The 19661-nt window shown below is 49.4% G+C and overlaps 1 protein-coding gene across 17 annotated transcripts in view; it reads right to left on the minus strand.

Moving 5' to 3' along the window:
• RAPGEF1 (Rap guanine nucleotide exchange factor 1) overlaps positions 1-19661 on the minus strand; it is a 137442-nt gene that overhangs the window by 106340 nt on the left and 11441 nt on the right. The window contains exon 1 of one of the 17 annotated variants that reach the window (XM_025261893.2): positions 5533-8538. The exons of 14 other annotated variants lie outside the window; for them this stretch is intronic. In XM_025261893.2, the coding sequence (XP_025117678.2) occupies positions 5533-5596 (64 nt within the window). In that variant the 5' untranslated portion in view covers positions 5597-8538. Of the gene's footprint in view, positions 1-661; positions 8539-19661 lie in introns of those variants that run through there. 2 more of the 17 variants (XM_025261896.2, XM_025261904.2) reach the window with 2 other exon arrangements.

The raw sequence follows: 19661 nt of genomic DNA on the forward strand, positions 1-19661 counted from the left end.
ATGGTAAATGAGAATCCCTGAAATCTTATCATGCCTTTTCTCTGTGAAACTCAACACTTGAATGAGACTGAGCCAAGTCCAATGCAAAAGTCCATGGGAAAACAGAAATGTGAAACAAAAATAGATTCTTAGCCCTGACAATGGCTCCTGAACTTCCCATCCCCTTCTCTGAGCCCCATGCCTGCATCATGGTGGCATTAACAAAACCAGTTTAAGTTTTACAAGGAAAACAATCTCAAAATGACAACACTCAACGCGGATGTGCTTGTGGCTACCTGATAAATTTATGCATCGCTCGTGAAAATGTTAACACATACATGCCTTTAGGAAAAACAACGCAGCAATAGCCCACGGCAGGTTCCTGGACTGGGAACTTTACCTTGAGAACTCGTGCTAAGGAGATCATCGAGCAAATCACAAACATATGAATACAGCTGCTTATTGTTACCTTATCTCTTACAGCAGAAAGAGGAAAACAATGTCAATATCCAGCAGCGGGTGCACGATCTACCAAGTTACGGAAGAGCAACGTGATAGAATGTCACAGTCCTTACGGGAGCGCTAAAGACCACATATGGAAAATACGCATGTGAGTGCAGCAGCTCTGGGAAAGATGGCCAGTAAGATGGCCAGTAAGCAGCTCGTCCTTCGGCTCACCTACCAGGTTTCAGACATGCAAGATGCATTCTCCTCTTGGCATTTTGTCAATTTTTTTCCAATTTCTTCTTTCATTACATCTTTTCACCTAAGATAAAAAGTAAATTCCCTGTACTTAACCTAAAAATAACAATAATAAACTCTTACTGATTGTATACTACTTGTCTGGTACTGTCCTAAGTATTTTACATGCATAAACCCCTTGATCCTCGCATCACCCCGTGAGGTAGGTACTATCTACAAAGGAGAAAACTGAGGCCCAAGAGTTAAGGAACTTGCCGACCATCAGCCAGCTCGAAGTGGGAGACCAAGGCATCAACCCTGGCACCTGGGCTCCAGTGTACAGGCTCTTAACCACTTTGCAATTAGGAAAGAGACATTTCAACATTATTCAGGATGGGAAAATGGATTCTCCTGGTTAGTAACATATTCCAGTTAACTAGGAACAGCTCAACTATGCCCAGTCCTGCAGTAACTACTTTCAAAGAAATTCAGCACCATACAAAGCACCCCGGGGACCACGGTGCCCAGCAGCACCCATGCCTTCTGCAGGCACTGAACAACAGGGAGCTCGCACACGCCAACAGCCGTGATCGGTGTGGATGGCCACGGATTCACAGCTCACCAGGCACCTCTGAGACCATCTGGCATGTGATCCCTTCAACTGAGGGAAGGAAGTGGGTAGTTAGCCAAGCTCCCACTGCTAGCTGGCCTGTGTAAAACCAGGGTTCGTTCTATTACGCAACGTGTGATAACACGAATGACTATGATTCATCAAGTGCCTGAGTATGCTAAGGGCTATGACCCTTTACATATATTATCTCATTTAATTGTGCACAACAGTCCTTCGAGGTATGCATTATTATTAATGTCACACAGAAATCAGGAAACAGGTTGGGATATGTAAAGTCGTGTGGCTGGCCTCTCTCAGTGGGAAGGCCCTGAGTGGGGTGCCGGGAGCGCAGCACCCAGCCCTGCATGTTCTGGAGCACGTTCCGGAGCATGGCAGCCCCCCAGAGCGATGGAGTGAGGGCAGACAACAGATAGGGGTGGTGGTGTGGGGGGAAAGGAGGCCAGCTCCAGCTGCGGCCAGAAAAGCCATCAATGGTAATGATCTGGCACACTAGCCAGCTTGGGACAAGCTTGTAGAGGCAAGTCTAAACACTGCTGCTGACTGGAATTCAGACAATTATAAATCTGCCCCTGTGGCAGAGGAACCAGAGAGCGTGCTGAATTTATGCAAATCCGTGACTCCCCACCCCCACCCTGGCCAGGCACCTCCTTCTCGGGGCTGCAAAGCCCATAGGCACCCTAGCCCGGGAAGGACACTTTTTACAGTCAGCGCTTCCACTGAGGGTGTTTGTTTCACTCACTCACACCCAGCTGTGTACAAATATGCAAATCATTAATATTTCCATTTGCCATGCCAGCGTGGCCTCACACTGGGGGGTTTTCTGAGGGAGATAATTCAGTGTGCAGCTACAGCCACGACGTTTAATTCCCAAGGAAACGTCTGCTCATGTTGTATTCCCCAAAGCCAGGATAACCACCGTCAGCCACCCTTCAAGTTATTCCTGGCAGGGGGGGAAGGACCAGAAGAAACAAGGAAGTCTTCTGAGAGCAGGGGATAACAGGTATATTTCACAGAAGTTCAGTGCAGCTCTAGGCTGAAGGCTTCCCCGGATGTCGGGGTCAAGCATCAACAACCAAACGCTGACTAAATGATTTAAGTACCTTTAGTGAAGCAATTTTTTGCACTGTGAACAACTGTTGATAAATTTAGTCTTTGTGAATTCAGAACTGCTGTGGGACACAGGAGGTTGTACCCGTTTTCATCCCCCGATGTCTCTACTTTGGGCAGAGAACCGCAAAGCCGAAGGCCAGCACCAGTAGCGCCTACCACGCACCAGGAACCACGCAGCGCCTTTCATACCCCAGGCACACCTGTGCTAGACCCGGGAGCCAGGCAGCACTCAGCTTGGCCACCGAGGGCCATGTGCTGGGCGGGTGTGGAGGGCAGAACCACAACCCCGACAGACAGCCCTCGGGTTTTGATCAGGTCATGCAGTAACCAGAATTCACTTGTTCAAAGTCAGACAGCAAGACAGGGCAGAGCTCTGGCTGGCTGGACTATGGAGGATCATAGAAGCTACTGCCTTATCCCATCTCCCATCCTATATTTTTGGGCAGGGACCTGCTAGAACTCAGCATGGTAATACAAATGATTCCAATTTATCAACTATGGCAACTATTCATTAGTGTAAAAACCAAAAAAAGGCTGTACTGTCTCTTTCTTAAGTCTTGGGTTTTGAGAGCTGTTAAGAAAAACTAGGATTGTAAGAGTCAGAGAGTGTAACGTTGGTCCCTTCAAAGGGTCTACGGCTCACACTGTTTAAAATCATTAGAGAGACATTACTGCGTGTAAAATGCTCTTTTAGGGGGACAGCAAGCAGAGACAGTGAGAGTCATCTTTCTCAAACTAGTATTTTGTCACCTCAGTTTCTTAACTGCCCAGATCACACAACATGGGAGCAGAAACATAAATGGTCTAAAAAGCAGATAATGATTTCCTTTAAATGTCCCTTCAGAATTTATTCTGGATCTGACCTTCCTAATCACGACTGTCTGGCTCAGGTTAAAGTCTGCCATGGCAGGCCAACAGACAGGCTGGACAGCAGTCAGAGGGAGCCGGGGCCGTTGCAGCAGCCTGCAGCCACCACACACGAGGCCAAGACCCCGTTTCACTTGCCCCTAAAGCAAGGCACTGATTCCACGCCGCGTGCCCTCCAGCCTGAAGCCATCAAGTCAGTCCCTGTGATTTCATGTTTGTGCTGAGCCTGGACTTCACATCAGGCTCAGGGTGGTGACGAGAATTCACAAAATCACTCCTGAACACTGTTCTGAAATTACTGTATCAAAACATCAATAGCCTTTACTGACAAAGACAAACTGGGAAGAACAGATAAACTCCACACCCCTGTTATTGTGGGTCCTTGGCAGAGCATCCACAGATGTTGGATCGGAGAATAAACTGCAGGTACGGGATCTCCCATGCACAAACCAAATCCCTACACTGGCAGAAACGTGCTCCTGGTCCAAAGGATCTGTGAAGACCCAGAAATCAGCAGCAATTAATTGCTCTTTCTACCCCCAGTTCGCTGTGGATTCTGAAATCCCTGCCATCAGTCCCTCTCACTTACATTTCTGAACACAAGTAAACAACACAACACAACAGCTTTCATTTTTGTCTGTAAACCCAGCTGCTTCCAGTGGAAATGTCAAGACGCTTTCATTCATACATTTTCCTAAGGAAAACCAGAGACAACTTGAAAGTAAGTAAAATGTTAAATTCCTGTTCTAACACTGGTGATTTGTGTTATTGGATCATGCGGCTTTTCTTCTCGGTAACTGGAAATACCAGCCCACATGGCAGTAAGAGACAGTGTTGCATCCCAGCCCACATGTAAACACCCGTGTCTGCTAAGAGTCATTCTTTTGAAGGACAAAGTATTATGACATAAAAAGCAACTGCTTTTTTTTTTTTTTTAATGTTTTTCTCCCCCAAGTGGGTAAAGTACATTAAAGAAAATATAACAAATCTCATATATTCATTACCTGTTTTTCTTACCTATATGCAAGTGTTCACTCACTCACCTGAACCATTTTAGAGTAAAATTATAGCCAGTATAACCCTTTCCTCCTAAATACTTCAGCATGACGATACCAAAATGGACATTCTCCTACATGACTCATTACCACCAACACACAATGATTTTAGCAACAGTTTCCAAATACCATCTACCACCCAGTTCATATTCAAATTTCCTGGTCTGTCCCTCAAATGTCTTTCATCGTTTTTTTATTCAAAGCAGGATTTGATAAAGGACCAGAAAGGAGTACCTTTTCCAAACTAGCTCGTTGACTGATGGAAACTTAGAAGGGTAATGGTAAGTTCACACCCCACTGACTTTTTTTCAAGAAGAAAAAAAAATTATCCATAACCTGACCACAAAAGACAACTATTACTGACATTCCCATGCGTTTCTCCCAGTTTATTTTTTCTGTTCATAAATGCACACTTGTGCACACACTTGCGATCAAACTGTCTTGCTACAGGTCAGGTGCTACCTCCCTTCTTTTTTGGCAAGTGGGCATCAAAGAGTCCATACCTGATGAAGCCCTGTGGGCACTATCTTTGGTATCTTGGTGCCTACTGGGTCTGCGAACTGCTGGCCTGCTAGGTTAATAACAGTGAGAAAGGGCAGCGAGTGCCCTGGGACCCTGCTCAAGGGTCCTCCAGTTCAGGCACACCGCAGCACACTGCTGTGGCCCCTCTGGCTTCTTCCTTCTCAGAGCTAACGCTAGCACAAGCCCGAGTGACACGGAGGAGGTAGCAATAGGCGCTGCTGTCCTGTATCATGGACGTCGAGGATAGACAAACACAAGGTTGTTCTTCAAGGTTGTTCTTTTTTTTCTTTAATAGGAGATACTTTGAACTCTTTGGAAGAAAGATGCTATATATTTAAAAGCTATTATTAACATTCTCTAAACCAAACTGTCACTAAAAATGCAAACTCCTGGATATCAAAATTTTTCTTTGGGATATTTTTTAAAACTGAAAAATTTCAACCCAGCGACATGTGCTGCACTAAATAAAAAAATCTCAAACTGAACTAAAGTTTTCAGCCAAGTCAGGCCATCACAGAGATGCAAACCATTTCATTCCTTAGCAGAACTGTCTGTTTTGTCTCCAGACCATGCTGAACTGGAAGCACGGTCTGACCTGCAGGCTCAGGTCTGGTTTTACACCGAAGCATCCCAACAGATGGCAGCCAAAGCCCTTCTTCCTGGGTACAAAGTGCGGGGTCTTCTTACCTTGTTTCCAGGGACACAGGTGGCTTCGTTTCAGGGGCTTCTGTTTTTCAACAGCATTGCCCATTCTAAATTAAGCCAGAGGATCACAGAGCCCTTCCAAGCCCAAGTGTCTTTGCTGAAGAGCAAATACAGACCAAGTCACCAGCTGGACAGGGATTCATCTCTCAGACATCCCCATCACCCAGCGGCAAGCCCGTGCAAGAAAGACTTGAACTCTGCTCTGAAAGGTCTTTGCCTCCTGCCTCTCCAACTCTCTTCACTTCCAGGGAGGATATCAGAATACAAGCCTTGTTACCGCCCTGGTGGTGGGTCTCCGGACCGGTCTATTCTAGGAGCACCTCCTCGGCTTTCCTGACACTCCAATACTCATCACCACAGCAGCAGCCTTGGAGACTGAACTTCATTTCCAAACCCCATCAAAGCTGCTTTTCCTTGGGGGAGGAGTGGGAAATCACATGATCAAGAAGCTGAAAGCTAAAAATAGACCAGTTTGGGGGTGTGCCACAAGAAACATTGTCACAGAGACCCCAGGGTCACACCTTCTTTTTAAGGTTCTAGCCCTTAGACCAGTGTGCATCACGGGACAAGTTCCATCGGCGAAAACAAACTGACTTCATTAAGACTGTGTTTCCAAGGGGAAAAGTAAACAAACATCAAAATGCAAGCTGCACTTCAGTTTCCAAAGAAGAAGAGCTCAGAGGACAAACAGGAATTTGCAACCTCAAGCTCCAGTCATACAGTCTACGTTGGAATTAACATTTCTGGAGAAAATGCTGGACCACCTAAATTCTGAACAACAGATTTCCTGGAAGAAAAGGCATGAAATCATACACTTTTTTGTGGGGGAAAAAATTAAAGAAAAGAAAATGTCAAGGTACACGGAAAGATTTCACTGACTGAGATCCCAGAGCCTGAGGGCAGAAAAGCTCTCCAGGAATCTCTGGAGCGCAGGCGGTGGGGAGACTGAGGCCCCACCCCGGGCCCGATTCTGGCCTGCCCGCAGAGCACGGCGGCGGCGGTTGCCTCATCTGTTAGCTGCGCAGAATGCCCAAGTCCCACCTCCTTGGCTGCGATGAGGACCAAATAAGACAGACACTTAGGAGTCCCCTCAGGACATCGTTACTACCATCAGGTCACACAGTTTTGACTGTGAAACTACAGTAGCTCGGAAGGCAGATACCTGGCTTCAGCCAATTTGGCCAAAGGCACGCAATCAAAGTGACTGGAGGGTAGGATGGGGGAGCCAGAGTAAAATTTAAAGACAAAAAAAGGCCCATGGAGCCAGAGAGATGGCATCTAAAAGGCACTCAGTGCGCCAGGGCTTCCACTGCTCAGCGTGCTGCACCACGGCCGGGGCGCCACACCGGCCACGGCCCCTTCCAAGGGAGCAAGAGAATCCTGCCGGCGTATGCAGGACCAAAGAAGCCACATCCAGATCTCTACAGGAGCCTGAGGTTTCTGATTCCCATCTACCAATACAGACGTCATTTTCACACGATCGTGGCCCGAGAATCCAGACTTCTCAAAGCCAATAGCATGTGTCTGTTCCACTTTCCCAGTGACCAGGCGAGAAGGAGAGCGGGTGCTTCAGGGAGGGCACTGCCACCCGCCACCCTCACACTGTGCATGGAACGCTCCTTCCAGTCAAACCACAACCACGAACTGGCAAAGAGCACAGACCCGAGCCTCAGCCACCTGGAGGGGCCGCCGACACCCAGCCGCAGCTCAAACACCCACAGCACACCCAGCGCCCCATCCGCATCGCCATCAGTGACGGCCCCACCCTTCTGACACATTCTGAAGGGCCCTCAGTTTCCTTCCCCAAACCGTAATAATTTTCCTTAGGCAAGCGTTCAGTGCCAGATATGTCTGACCTCATTTCTTCCACAAGAAATTTAGTTCAATTTATCTATAGAAGCACAATAGATCAAAGAAGTTCTACTTTAGAACCTGCATCCTAATGTCTCTTTTCACCTAAAGAACGTTTTAACATATCAAATGCTCTGCACACAATGCCGCCCAGCGCCACCAGAGTACCCGGACGCACAGATGCCTAATGACGGATGAACAGACAGGCAGACAGGAGGACTAAACAAATGAAGACGTCTCTGCCCGCCCCAACAGATACAGCCTACAGTGGGTGAGCCAGAGCTTCTAGTCCGCAAACAAACTCTCCTTGTGGCAAGAGCCAGGGCACAGGCCACCAGAGCACTGTTCCGTCCGCCTTCGCCACTCCTCAGCTCAGGCCGAGTCCCCAATGGGGAGCGTCACCCGCATCTTTCTCAACCCCGTTGGTCTGCAGAGCCCCTGACGTTAGGGGGTGGCCGGGTCTGGGTCAGCTCCCCATGTGCCAGAGCGTGCACGACAGCGGTTCACTGCTGGAAGCCGGGCTTGAGGCCGACTCCGCCACTGCTGAGCTAGAGGCTGCCACGTTCGACCCCTGAGGAAAAGATCCCCAGCTCCAGACAGCTGGGTTACTGCCGAACCTTCCAAACCACCTGGAGATGTCCCTGAGAGCAGCTCTGAAGGGAGGACCCTGTGGGTCAGCTGTGTCTCAGGGGACTGCGGCCTCCCAAAAGGATTCCCTGTGAACTGCAGGGGGCTGGGGACAGGGAAAGATGAATCCGACGGCCTTTTCTTAGATAGCGTCTCCGGGTTTGTCCCCGAAGGGCAAGTGACCATCTAACCCACAGCTCAGGGGGGACACGGGGCTCTCGGGTGAGAGCGGTCAGAAGGGAAGCGCCTCCCGAATGGCAAGCACACGGCCAGCATCCTGGCCTCCATGTCCTGCGCAACCACCCCGAGGACGCCGCGAGGTAAGGCTGCTGTCAGTCAGAGCCCCCGGGAGCGGGAGCATGACTACCACAGGCCCCAAGTCACCGACTCACAGAACAGCAGGGCCTAAAGGACACAGACGGACAAAACCATCTTCCCTAAGAGCTTGGGGGGGTCAGGGGGCGGGCAGAGCCGGGGTCAAGGCGCCACCCTCAGTGACACAGCCAGATCCAGACCCCAGAATCTTAACTCTTGGCTGGGCAACCTGCCACCTCTCCCTCCTGACCAGACAGGGGAAGAAGCGGGAAACGCTGGCTTTGGAGGAGAGCTGGCCCAATCTGGAACTCTAGCTGGGCACCTCCCAGCTGAGTGACTTTGAGAAAGGAACTTGACCTCCCTGGACCTGATTTTTTCATATGGAAAATACGTACTAGCAGGTTGCCTACTTCATAGGGCAGTCTAAAGCTTTAGATGATATTTTAAAGGTGCCTGGCACACTTAAATAGTTACTGGGTTTCTTTAATATTCTTTTATCATCTATGAATATCCAACTTTAGAGACAATACATTAAAGATCAATTATTTGCCATCATGAGGGATATTTTCCTTCTGTATCAGTAAGATTCACTGTAACATTCTGGTAAACAACCTACTCCCTTAGTGCAAATAAAGTTTCACTTACAAACATTTGTTTCATCAGAATAATACAAGCAACATAAGCTGGGGAGGTAACACTGCGTCTATTGATGTCTCAAGTGTTTACAGAGTCCTATTCTCAATGCAGGGATTCCCTGGTGACTCAGTGGTAAAGAACCTGTCTGCCAAGCAGGAGGCATGGCTTCGATCCCTGGATTTGTAAGACCCCCTGGAGAAAGGAATAGCAACTAGCTCCAATATTCTTGTCTGGGAAATCGCATGGACAGAGAAGCCTGGCTACAGCCCATGGGGTGGCAAAAAGAGTTGGACATGACTTAGGGACTAAACAACAACAATAACAACACCCTCAATGCAAGCCGCAACTGGATTCAGAAGAGACCTGCGTCAGGGAGTCCTGCAAGGCACTGCCCACTGCTCAAAAAAGAAAGGTCTGCGATGGCTGTCATGCACAACTTCAACCCCCACCCCCGTGGGCAGGAGATGGAAGCTGGGCTCGCCAGCGGGCGCCCAGAAGCTGACGTGTAGCTTTGCGCACGGAATTTGTCTGCTGGGAGGAAAGGCTGATGTTGGTCACTTCCCCTCCAGAGGAAAACACAACAATACAAGGAAGCACCAAGCACGGTGGGAATGTTCCAAACCAGGAGCTGCAGCTCCGTCCAGAGCGCAAACAAAGGGGAGGGCCGGCCCGGAGGCCAGACCGGCCAGACCGAGGCACAAAGTCTGGGAGCCAGTCTGCTCGGTGCCCTCGGCCCTGCTTTGAAGTGATGTTTCTGCCCAGCGCCACGGAAATTGCTGATGGCGAAGGCGCGTCTCGAGCAGTGCGTCACAGGAAACGCAGACCGGGGCTCTCTTATGACACACGCATGCACACTCACAGGTCAGTCTGACTGTTACGGCCTGAGTGGCCTGAGACTCACCCCACAAATGGGGAGACTCAGACAAGGCAAGCAAAGAATCACTTAATTACCACTGTAATCAGCGCTGAGAAGCTCAGGGCAGGGGAAGCAAGGCTAGCAGGGTCACCTAATCTAATCTGGGTGGTCAGGGAAGGGTGAGACTTGGAGGAGGAGCTGCCCAAGCACACGGGGAAGCACGTCCTGGGCCAGAACAGCATGTGCAAAGGCCCTGTGCAACTGGAGGTATGCGAATGGGGGAGGCGGATGGGGGTCAGGTGGAGCAGAGCCTTTGAGGTCCAGGGTTTCATCTCACGGGCTTCAGGGGATGTCCAAAGGGTTGACCAACGCACGTGCATTCATTTTCCTGGGAAGAGAAGTCCCTGGCATTCATTAAAGTCCCAAAGACTTCCAAAAGGTTGAAATCCACAGAGCTAGTCCAATCCTCTCATTCCAAAACAAGGAAACTCAGGTCCTCTTTTGAAGGAAAGACATCTTCCCAAGGGTTCACAGACAACCGGAGAACCCTCCTCACTGGATCTCAGGCTGGTGTTTTTCCACAGCTAGCCAGCTGCCTTCCTCCGGCAGGGGAACGTCAACAACAATAAAGCGCCAGTCCTCACTGAACACGGATACTGCGTCCCACGCAAGACGGCTTTGTTTCTGTCCAGGCAGGCCCAGAAGCCACACTTGACAGAACGACCCGTAAAGCCCTCCAGTCCATCGCTCCTGGGGTCTGACCCAACCTGCAAAATACCAAGGGCAGGACCCCCGATTCCAAGGCACCCCACAGCAGACCGTGGCAGATGGTGCTGGCTCATGAAGGAAGGGCAACAGCGGCAGAGTCTCACTGCTCAGTCAGCATCTAGCCCTTTAAAGAAGCATCTGCTCGCTCGCTGTTCTTTCTGAAGTCACGACGGGCCAGGAACAAAACTGCAGGACACAGAAGGGAGGAAGCCCACACCCTCAACTTTATCAAATCCACCTGAAACTGAGAGAAATGAACTATTTTTTCAAGTGAACAAAAACAGTCATTTTCTCCTTGCAACTTACTTCACAATTACATGGACTACTCAAGGGAAAGTAAGTATGTGTGGAGAACACCTCCTGAGCTTTGATGCTTCCTGGAAGACCCAAAAGAGGAAGTCACCTCCCGGAGGGACAGGCATTTGAGGCCTTTGGGAGTCTAGTCCCCCAACTTCCTCTCTCACCTTCCTCTCCCACATCCCCTCTCAGGAGCCTTTTCTTTAGCCACAGGGGGAGTGCCTGGTGAGAACCTTCTCCTGTGAGCCCGCCTGTGCTGCGTCCCACCTCCTTCCTCTCCAGTAAAGCAGATGAAACCCAATGGTCAACATCTGGCAGACTGTCAATGGGTATCCATCAAGGGGACCCACAATCTCTGCTTCAGTTGGAATGTGACAGGTTCAGAAGAGGCAACACCCTCACTGGGGAAAGGTTCCCATCACCTTCCTCCCACCCTCAAAGCCCCCAGGATCTGTGGGCTCCTGCCCTTTACAGCGGAGAAGGCAATGGCACCCCACTCCAGTACTCTTGCCTGGAAAATCCCATGGATGGAGGAGCCTGGTAAGCTGCAGTCCATGGGGTCGCAGAGTCAGACACGACTGAGCGACTTCACTTTCATGTTTCACTTTCATGCCTTGGAGAAGGAAATGGCAACCCACTCCAGTGTTCTTGCCTGGAGAATCCCAGGGACGGCGGGGCCTGGTGGGCTGTCATCTATGGGGTTGCACAGAGTTGGACACAACTGAGGTGACTTAGGAGCAGCAGCAGCAGCCCTTTACAGCAGCCCACTCAGAGATGTCACCCATCGTGACCAGGCAGCCTCAGCACGGGCGGGGCTGGGGGGAGCCTCAGCAGCACTCTCCAGGGAACACATTCCTGGGTAAAGATGCACAGCCTTCCCCACTCTGAGGCTGAGCCCACCCCAACACGTGCTTTTGTCCTCTCATTCAACGAGAATCCGTGAGCTTCCCGTGTGCCTCCTGAGCTCCGGTGACAAGGCAGCCGACAAGGAGCTCACCTCCTTACGAGAGAGGAGAGCACACAAGCAGCAGCAAAGGAACATCACATTAGACACCAACAACGAAACAGAGGAAGGGCTAGGGGACAGTGAGGAGACAGCTTGACGGGGTGCTACCTCAGGCCCCGGGGGACCTGGGAGCAGAGGCCTGCGGGGCGGGAGGGGGCACCCGTCACAGTCACCCAGGGCAGCTCTGACTCAGGAGCTGCGCGCTCCCTGTGCGAAGCTCACCACCCCCACCCCGGGGCCATGCACTCCCTGAGCGAGAGGGTCAGCAACCCCCCAGGTCACAGGACAGCACACAGCGGAGGCAGCTCCTGAAACCAGGCTCCAGAGCCCCTCTTGGCTCCCTCTGGGGGCGGGAGGCGTCACCTCCATACCTGGGGCAGGCGCGCGCCAGGCCGAGGGAGGAGCAAGGGCACGGCCTGAGGCAGGAGTGTGCACAGGAGCCTCCAAAAACACCCAGGGGACAAGCTCAGGCAGCCGAGCCGCGGGGCAGAACGGCCAGGGACAGGACTGCGGGCGGGCCAGGCAGGGCTCTGGCTTTCGGTCACGGTGTAGAGCCACGGATGGCCTGGATCGGCCCGGTTTGATCTAATTCACGCTCTGGCTGCTGAACGAAGACTGGACAGCTGTGAGGGGGAGTGGGGACCCAGAAGCCAGTCGGGAGGGCACCAAGGCAGCACAGGGAGGGGCAGCACTGGCTGGAGCGCAAGTCAGCAGAGAGGGGTGAGAGACGGGAGGCCGGACACACCCGGGGTAAGCCCAGGGGACCCGCGGGTGGTCAGGTGTGGGCAACAAGAGAAGAGTCTGAGAGGACTCCCAGATTTTATGGGCCTGATCAGTTAGGCCAAAAATGTCATTATTCAGTGACTTCCCTGATAGTCCAGCAGCTAAGACTCCATGCTCCCAATGCACGGGGCCTGGGTTCAACCCCTGGTCAGGGAACTAGATCCCGCATGCCAGAACTAAAGCTCCTGCCTGCTGCAATGAAGACTCAAGATCCCACATGTGGCGACTAAGACCTGGCGAAGCCAAATAAACATTTAAACAAACAAAAAAACCTCTTTTAAAAAATGGTATTATTCACTGTCATGGACACCCTGGGAGGAGCCAGTGAGGCATGAAGTAAGGTGGTGAAGCAGGAGCCCTGGTTTAGTTTAGACACATCAAGTCTGATGCTGACAAGACAGCTGAGTGGAGATGTAAGCGGGCAGTCTGCAGTTCAGGGGACAGTTGGAGGCTGGACACGCCCATTTGGGGATGACCAGTATTTAGATGGCATTTAAAGACACGGGACTAGCACAGACGTAGAGAGCAAACTTATGGTTACCAAGAAGGGGAGAGGAGATAGGATGAATTGGGATATAAGGAGCGACATATACACAATACTATGTGTGAACAGGTAACTAATGATGAACTGCTGTATGTATAGCTCAGGGAACTCTACTCCACGATCTCTGGTGACCTAAAAGAGAATGAAATCTAAAAAAAGGAGTGGGTACATGTATCAGATCAGATCAGATCAGTCGCTCAGTCGTGTCCGACTCTTTGCGACCCCATGAATCGCAGCACGCCAGGCCTCCCTGTCCATCACCAACTCCCGGAGTTCACTGAGACTCACGTCCATCGAGTCAGTGATGCCATCCAGCCGTCTCATCCTCTGTCATCCCCTTCTCCTCTTGCCCCCAATCCCTCCCAGCATCAGAGTCTTTTCCAATGAGTCAACTCTTTGCATGCAGTGGCCAAAGTACCGGAGTTTCAGCTTTAGCATCATTCCTTCCAAAGAAATCTCAGGGCTGATCTCCTTCAGAATGGACTGGTTGGATCTCCTTGCAGTCCAAGGGACTCAAGAGTCTTCTCCAATACCACAGTTGAAAAGCATCAATTCTTCGGCGCTCAGCCTTCTTCACAGTCCAACTCTCACATCCATACATGACCACAGGAAAAACCATAGCCTTGACTAGACGAACCTTTGTTGGCAAAGTAATGTCTCTGCTTTTGAATATGCTATCTAGGTTGGTCATAACTTTCAGCTTCCCTTGTGGCTCAGCTGGTAAAGAATCTGCCTGCAAAGCGGGGAGACTTGGGTTCGATCCCTGGGCTGGGAAGATCCCCTGGAGAAGGGAAAGGCTACCCACTCCAGTACTCTGGCCTGGAGAATTCCATGGATCATATAATCCATGGGATCGAAAAGAGTCAGACATGACTGAGCGACTTTCACTTCATGACTGATTCATTCTGCTGTCAGCAATAAACTAACAACATTATAGATTATACGCCAATAAAAATTTAAAAAAGAAAAAAAAAGACATGGGACTAGATTGCTGAGGAAGAAACTGGAGGACTCAGCCCTGCTGCTGCTAAGTCACTTCAGTCATGTCCGACTCTGTGCGACCCCATAGACAGCAGCCCACCAGGCTCCCCCGTCTCTGGGATTCTCCAGGCAAGAACACTGGAGCAGGTTGCCATTTCCTTCTCCAAGGCATGAAAGTGAAACGTGAAAGTGAAGTCGCTCAATCGTGTCCAACTCTAGCGACCCCATGGACTGCAGCCTACCAGGTTCCTCTGTCAATGTTCCAAAACTGAGAGTCTGGAAGAGCAGAGAATCCAGAAAAGGAGGGCTGAGATGGATGTGTCTATGTGTAACCACAACACTTACACATTAAGACAAGTCAGAAGCTTGTTTAAAAAAAAAAAAAATACCATGATGTTTTTAAAGTACTAAATTTTAAACAAAATTTCAGTTTTAGAGTCTGGTTCTCAGGTCCTAGGTGCTTAGTTTTAAACTGTCTTGCTAATCATGGTGACAAATCAAACTAATCAATTAGCTAATGTCCCAGGGCACAATATACACTGAGTGTGAGATTCATCAGAGTTTTCCTCATAGCTGCCAACCTTCTGGGCATCTTCTTGTCAGAGCTAATTAGAGCACTGCCTTTCACCTCGAGAGCTGCTGACAAGAACACACGCTGGAAGAGGAGCTGTGAACGTCGTCCTTCTCCTGCTGGTCCCCTGTGCCAATCTTCTTCACTCTGAGGTGTCTGTGCTGCTCATCCATTTAAAAATGATTCGTGTCAGTACCGGGCAATGGTTTACCCTCATTCCTCCACATGCCAACCGGCTAAGTCACGTACACCTCAGCTTTCTCATCTGTAAAATGAAGTCACTCTCAGCTCCCCACGGTGCTGCTAATGGGATTAAATACACACAGTACAGCTCCTGGCATCAACGCTTATAAACTGTTTTCTACATCCCTCCTCACCCTCCAGGAGCCACTTTTCAGGTTAGATCCCGAGGAGTCTTTTCATTCCTCTCCACACTTAACTTTAAGCAGTGATTCCCAAGTGCCCCCATCCCAAGACCTATCCTACCAGCAGCACCTGGGCTGTCGTTCTGTCTCTCAGTCATGTCTGACTCTTTGTAACCCATGGACTGGAGCACGCCAGGCTTCCCTGCCTTTCACCATCTCCTGGAGCTTGCTCAAACTCAGGTCCATTGAATCGGTGATGCCATCCAACCATCTCATCCTCTATTGTCCCCTTCTCCTCCTGCCTTCAACCTTGCCCAGCATCAGGGTCTTTTCCAATGAGTCAGCTCTTTGCATCAGGTGGCCAAAGGACTGGAGCTTCAGTGTCAGCCCTTCCGATGAATATTCAGGGTTGATTTCCTTTAGGATTCATTGGTTTGATCTCCTTGCTGTCCAAGAGACTTTTGAGAGTTTTCTCCAATACCACAGTTCTAAAGCATCAATGCGTCAGTGCTCAGCCTTCTTTATGGTCCAACTCTCACATCTGTACATGACTACCGGAAAAACCATAGCTTTGACTATATTGACTTTTGTCGGCAAAGTAATGTCTCTGCTTTGTAATACACTTGTCTATGATCACCTGGGTACTTGCTAGAAATGCCAGCTCTCAGCTCAACTCCAGAACTGCTCAAGCAGAAACCAGGGGCTGGAGCGAGCACAGCAACCTCCAGGTGCTAAAGCCTGAGACGTACTGGAGAAGGTGGGTCGCAACGCATTCTGGGGCACCCAGCAGGTCCTCAGGACAGGGGCCCCCGACCTATCCTGCCATCAGCACCTGCTAACATAACAGGCCAATCTGTCGTGAACACAAACTTCCTACCTTTCTGGTTGTTTTCTTTAAACATCAACTGTAGCACTTGAATAAAAAGTCTTCAAAAATTCAACCTCCATCCTTCTTTCTACAGCAACAGGGAAAAGAAAATCTCTAACTTAACCCGAGATTACTGGCCCCATATAATTATTTTTCCAATTCTCTCTGTAAGACTTGACACAAACACTAAGATCCTTCCCATCCGTTCCAAAGAATATGAATTTAAGATCTGGTTAATCTAACTTTTCTCACAAGGAAAATACATTCTGGTTGTTGTATGTACATGTTTATTGTTGCTGTTGTTGAAAAACCAAATCATCCTAGGTTTTGAGGCTTCCATGAATTCAGCGACCGGAATGTAAGAAGTGGCAGATGCCCACAGGGAGAATGGGGCCAAAACCGAACTCAGCTGACCCTCTAGGGACTCTACAGCCCTGATCCCGCCCTGGAACAGGCTGTATTTCTGAAACAGCTGTCTCACTGCAAAAACAAGACCCTCTCCAGCACAAACGTGTGGCACTCAGGAGCTGTAAATGATTCCTCCCCCAGTGTCTTCCAGATCAGGACACTTCTGAGAGTGACAGGGAGGGTGCTATTAATAATCCTGCCAGGACAGCAGGTGGGGCCGGGAGGTGAGAGCGTCACCCCATCTGTCGCGTCTGCCTGAGCCCAGTGATCTTCAAGCTCTTTTTCATGAGGTGTCCAGACGTCTAACTGCGAGGCGAGGCAAGAGTGATGTTTATAAGCAGAACTCTAGAGTCTGATTCTTCAACCAAAGGCTAGACCTCACATGGAGGGGAGCCCTGGACAGGCTCAGTGCAGACCCAGAGAGCAGGTGCCTGGCTCGGTTGCCACTGTGCCCCAGCATCTCTCGTCAGGAACTAAAGACAGCAGGTGCTCAAGAAAGCAGCTCAGAGCCTGAATCAAGGCTTCCTGCTCTATTTCCTTGACTCTAAAAGGTAAATGCCTTCATAGTTTCACATTTGAAATCAGAGTGTGTTGTTTTATAATCAACCCTGCTAAGGTAATTTCCTGAGAAGTGTTACTGTATCACTAGTATGTCTTACATGTGTTGGTGCCACAGGATTGAAAGACGCAGTGACTGCCTATCACCCCAGATTCATAGACATGCTCACGATACTCGTGGGATAGAGACTTGTGACAATCTCGAGGCGACAACTCCCAAAGGGAGGCACTGTTTCATCTAACACTACCAGCGCTTTCCTGGCCTTAAAACTCTTAAGAGAAAGACTGGACCTTGCTTCCGTAGGCCATCCTCTCTCGGCCCCTCCCCCAAGTCAATGATACTTTCTTATGAATGTGGCCAAGAGCCTGGAATCCAATCAAGCAGAGCTAGTGCAAATCCCATCTGTGCGGTCCAACTCAGTGGGTGCCGACGAGGACGGTCTCCAGGCAGAAGACTGGACGGAAGTCCCCGACAGGCTTGTGAGGATCTTACTAAGAGCCCTCAGCGTGTGCCAGACTACTGCACCCACTGAGCTCTGGGCTCACCTCGACCTCTACACCTGCAGGACTTCTCTCCCACTCACAGCACTGCCCTCCTCAGACCAAGGATGAAGGACGGGAACCAAAGGCTACCACAGGGCAGCAGTGGGTAACCCCCACTAGGACGGCCCTTAAGGAGCTGAGCGCAGCTGAGGAGTGTCGTGTAAGGTGGGGGGGGGGGGGGTCGGGGGGTCCATCCTGGCTGAGAAGTTTCCGGTTCCATGGAAGCCCACATCTCATGATCACACAGGCTCGCCCAGTTATAAAAGTCGCTGCTCTCAGGGAACCCAGAGTATCATGTCCCATGGGTGCCTGTAGTTCACCTAGAGGTCCTCCCAGCCCAGATGTAATTCATTAAACCAGAGGTCATTTCTAACATGAGCACTGCTCCCTAGTAATATATAGGCATATTCCACCATTTAAAAAATGTTTTAATATAACTTACCATATTTAAGACTGAATAACTATAATACAAATAAATACTAAAAAATAATTGGTATCCACAGTACTTTTTTAAACGTATTGTCATAAAACTTACTGTCTTCACTATCTTTAAGTGTACAGGTCAGTGGTGAGAAGTGCATTCACACTGCTGGGCTACTCTCACCACCATCCACTCACAGGACTCTCTTTGTCCTGTAAAACTGGACTTAAACACTAATTACATGTTAAACAGTAATTCCCCATTCTCCCTTCTCCTAGCCCCTGGCAACCGCTATTCCACTCATTTTCTGTCTCAACGATCTGATTACTCTAGGTGCGTCACACAAGTGGGACTGTACAATCGTTGTCCTGTGTCTAACATTTCACTTAGCACAAAGTCCTCAAGGTTCATCCATGCTGACAGGATGTCCCTCCTTTCTAAGGCTGGATAATGTCTCACTGTGTGCACACGTATCACACTTAGCTTGTCCATCATCTGCTGACGGGCACCTTTTGGCTATTGTGTGACTAATACTGCTATGAAATCGGGTACACAAATACCTTTTTGAGTCCCTGCCTTCATTTCTTTTGGGTCTATTACTCAGAAGCAGAATTCTTGAATCATACAGTTATTCTATTTTTAATTTTTTGAGAAATTGCCAGTTTTCCATAATGGGCGCACCATTTTACATTCTCACCAAGAGTGCAGAGGGTTCCGATTTCTACATGTCCTGCCCAACGCTTGTTATTTTCTCATGTTTTAAAGCAGACATCCTGATGGGCCTGAGGTGGTGTCTCACTGTGGTTGTGGGATACACGTGACTACTAATGCTTAGCGATGCTGAGTATTTTTTCATGTGTTTATTGGCCATCTGCATATCTTTTTTGGAGATGTCTACTCAAGTTTTTTAATTAGGTTGTTTGATATTTTCTGTTTGTCAAATGCAAGGAAACAGAGCTAGTTAACCAAAGTCAAATTCTATGCAGATAAACAATAATGATGTCCATACAATGGAATACTACTCAGCTATAAAAAGGAGTACACTAAATAGAAGCAGTAACTTCATGCACCTCAAAGGCAGTATGCTAAGTGAAAGAAGCCAATTTCCAAAATTGCATGCTGTATGGCATTCCGGAAAAGACAAAAGTGTAAGGACAGAAAACAGGCCAGTGGCACCAGCAGCCGGAAGTGGAGAAAGGGTTTGGCAGCAAAAGGACAGTGGGGAGCCTTTGTCTTCTTCCCTCCTGGGGCGATGGGACTGTTCTCAATCTTGATTGTGCTGTGTGTGTATTCAGCCACTCAGTTGTGTCCTTCTCTTTACGACCCCATGGACTGTAGCCCACCAGGCTCCTCTGGCCATGGGATTTCCCAGGTAAGATTACTGGAGTGGGTTGCCATTTCCTCCCCTAGGGGATCTTCCAGACCCAGGGATCAGACCTGCGTTTCCTGTGTCTCCTGCACTGCAGGTGGACTCTTTACCGCTGACTCACTGAGGCTACACAAATTTACAGATAAGTTAAAACCCAAAGAACCAGAAACTCAAAAAAGGGTCAGTTTTACTATAGGTAAAACTTTAAGAAATTCACATGCAGAAGGGGAAAGGGGTCTCCTTTTATCCACAGAGGCACTGTGCTAACCAGTTTACAAGCATCATCTCATGGAATCCTTACAAAACTTCAGCAATGTATAAATACTGTCACTCGAGCCCAGGTC

The sequence above is a fragment of the Bubalus bubalis genome, chromosome 12 (genome assembly GCF_019923935.1).
Source record: "Bubalus bubalis isolate 160015118507 breed Murrah chromosome 12, NDDB_SH_1, whole genome shotgun sequence".
NCBI classification, from domain to species: domain Eukaryota; kingdom Metazoa; phylum Chordata; class Mammalia; order Artiodactyla; family Bovidae; genus Bubalus; species Bubalus bubalis.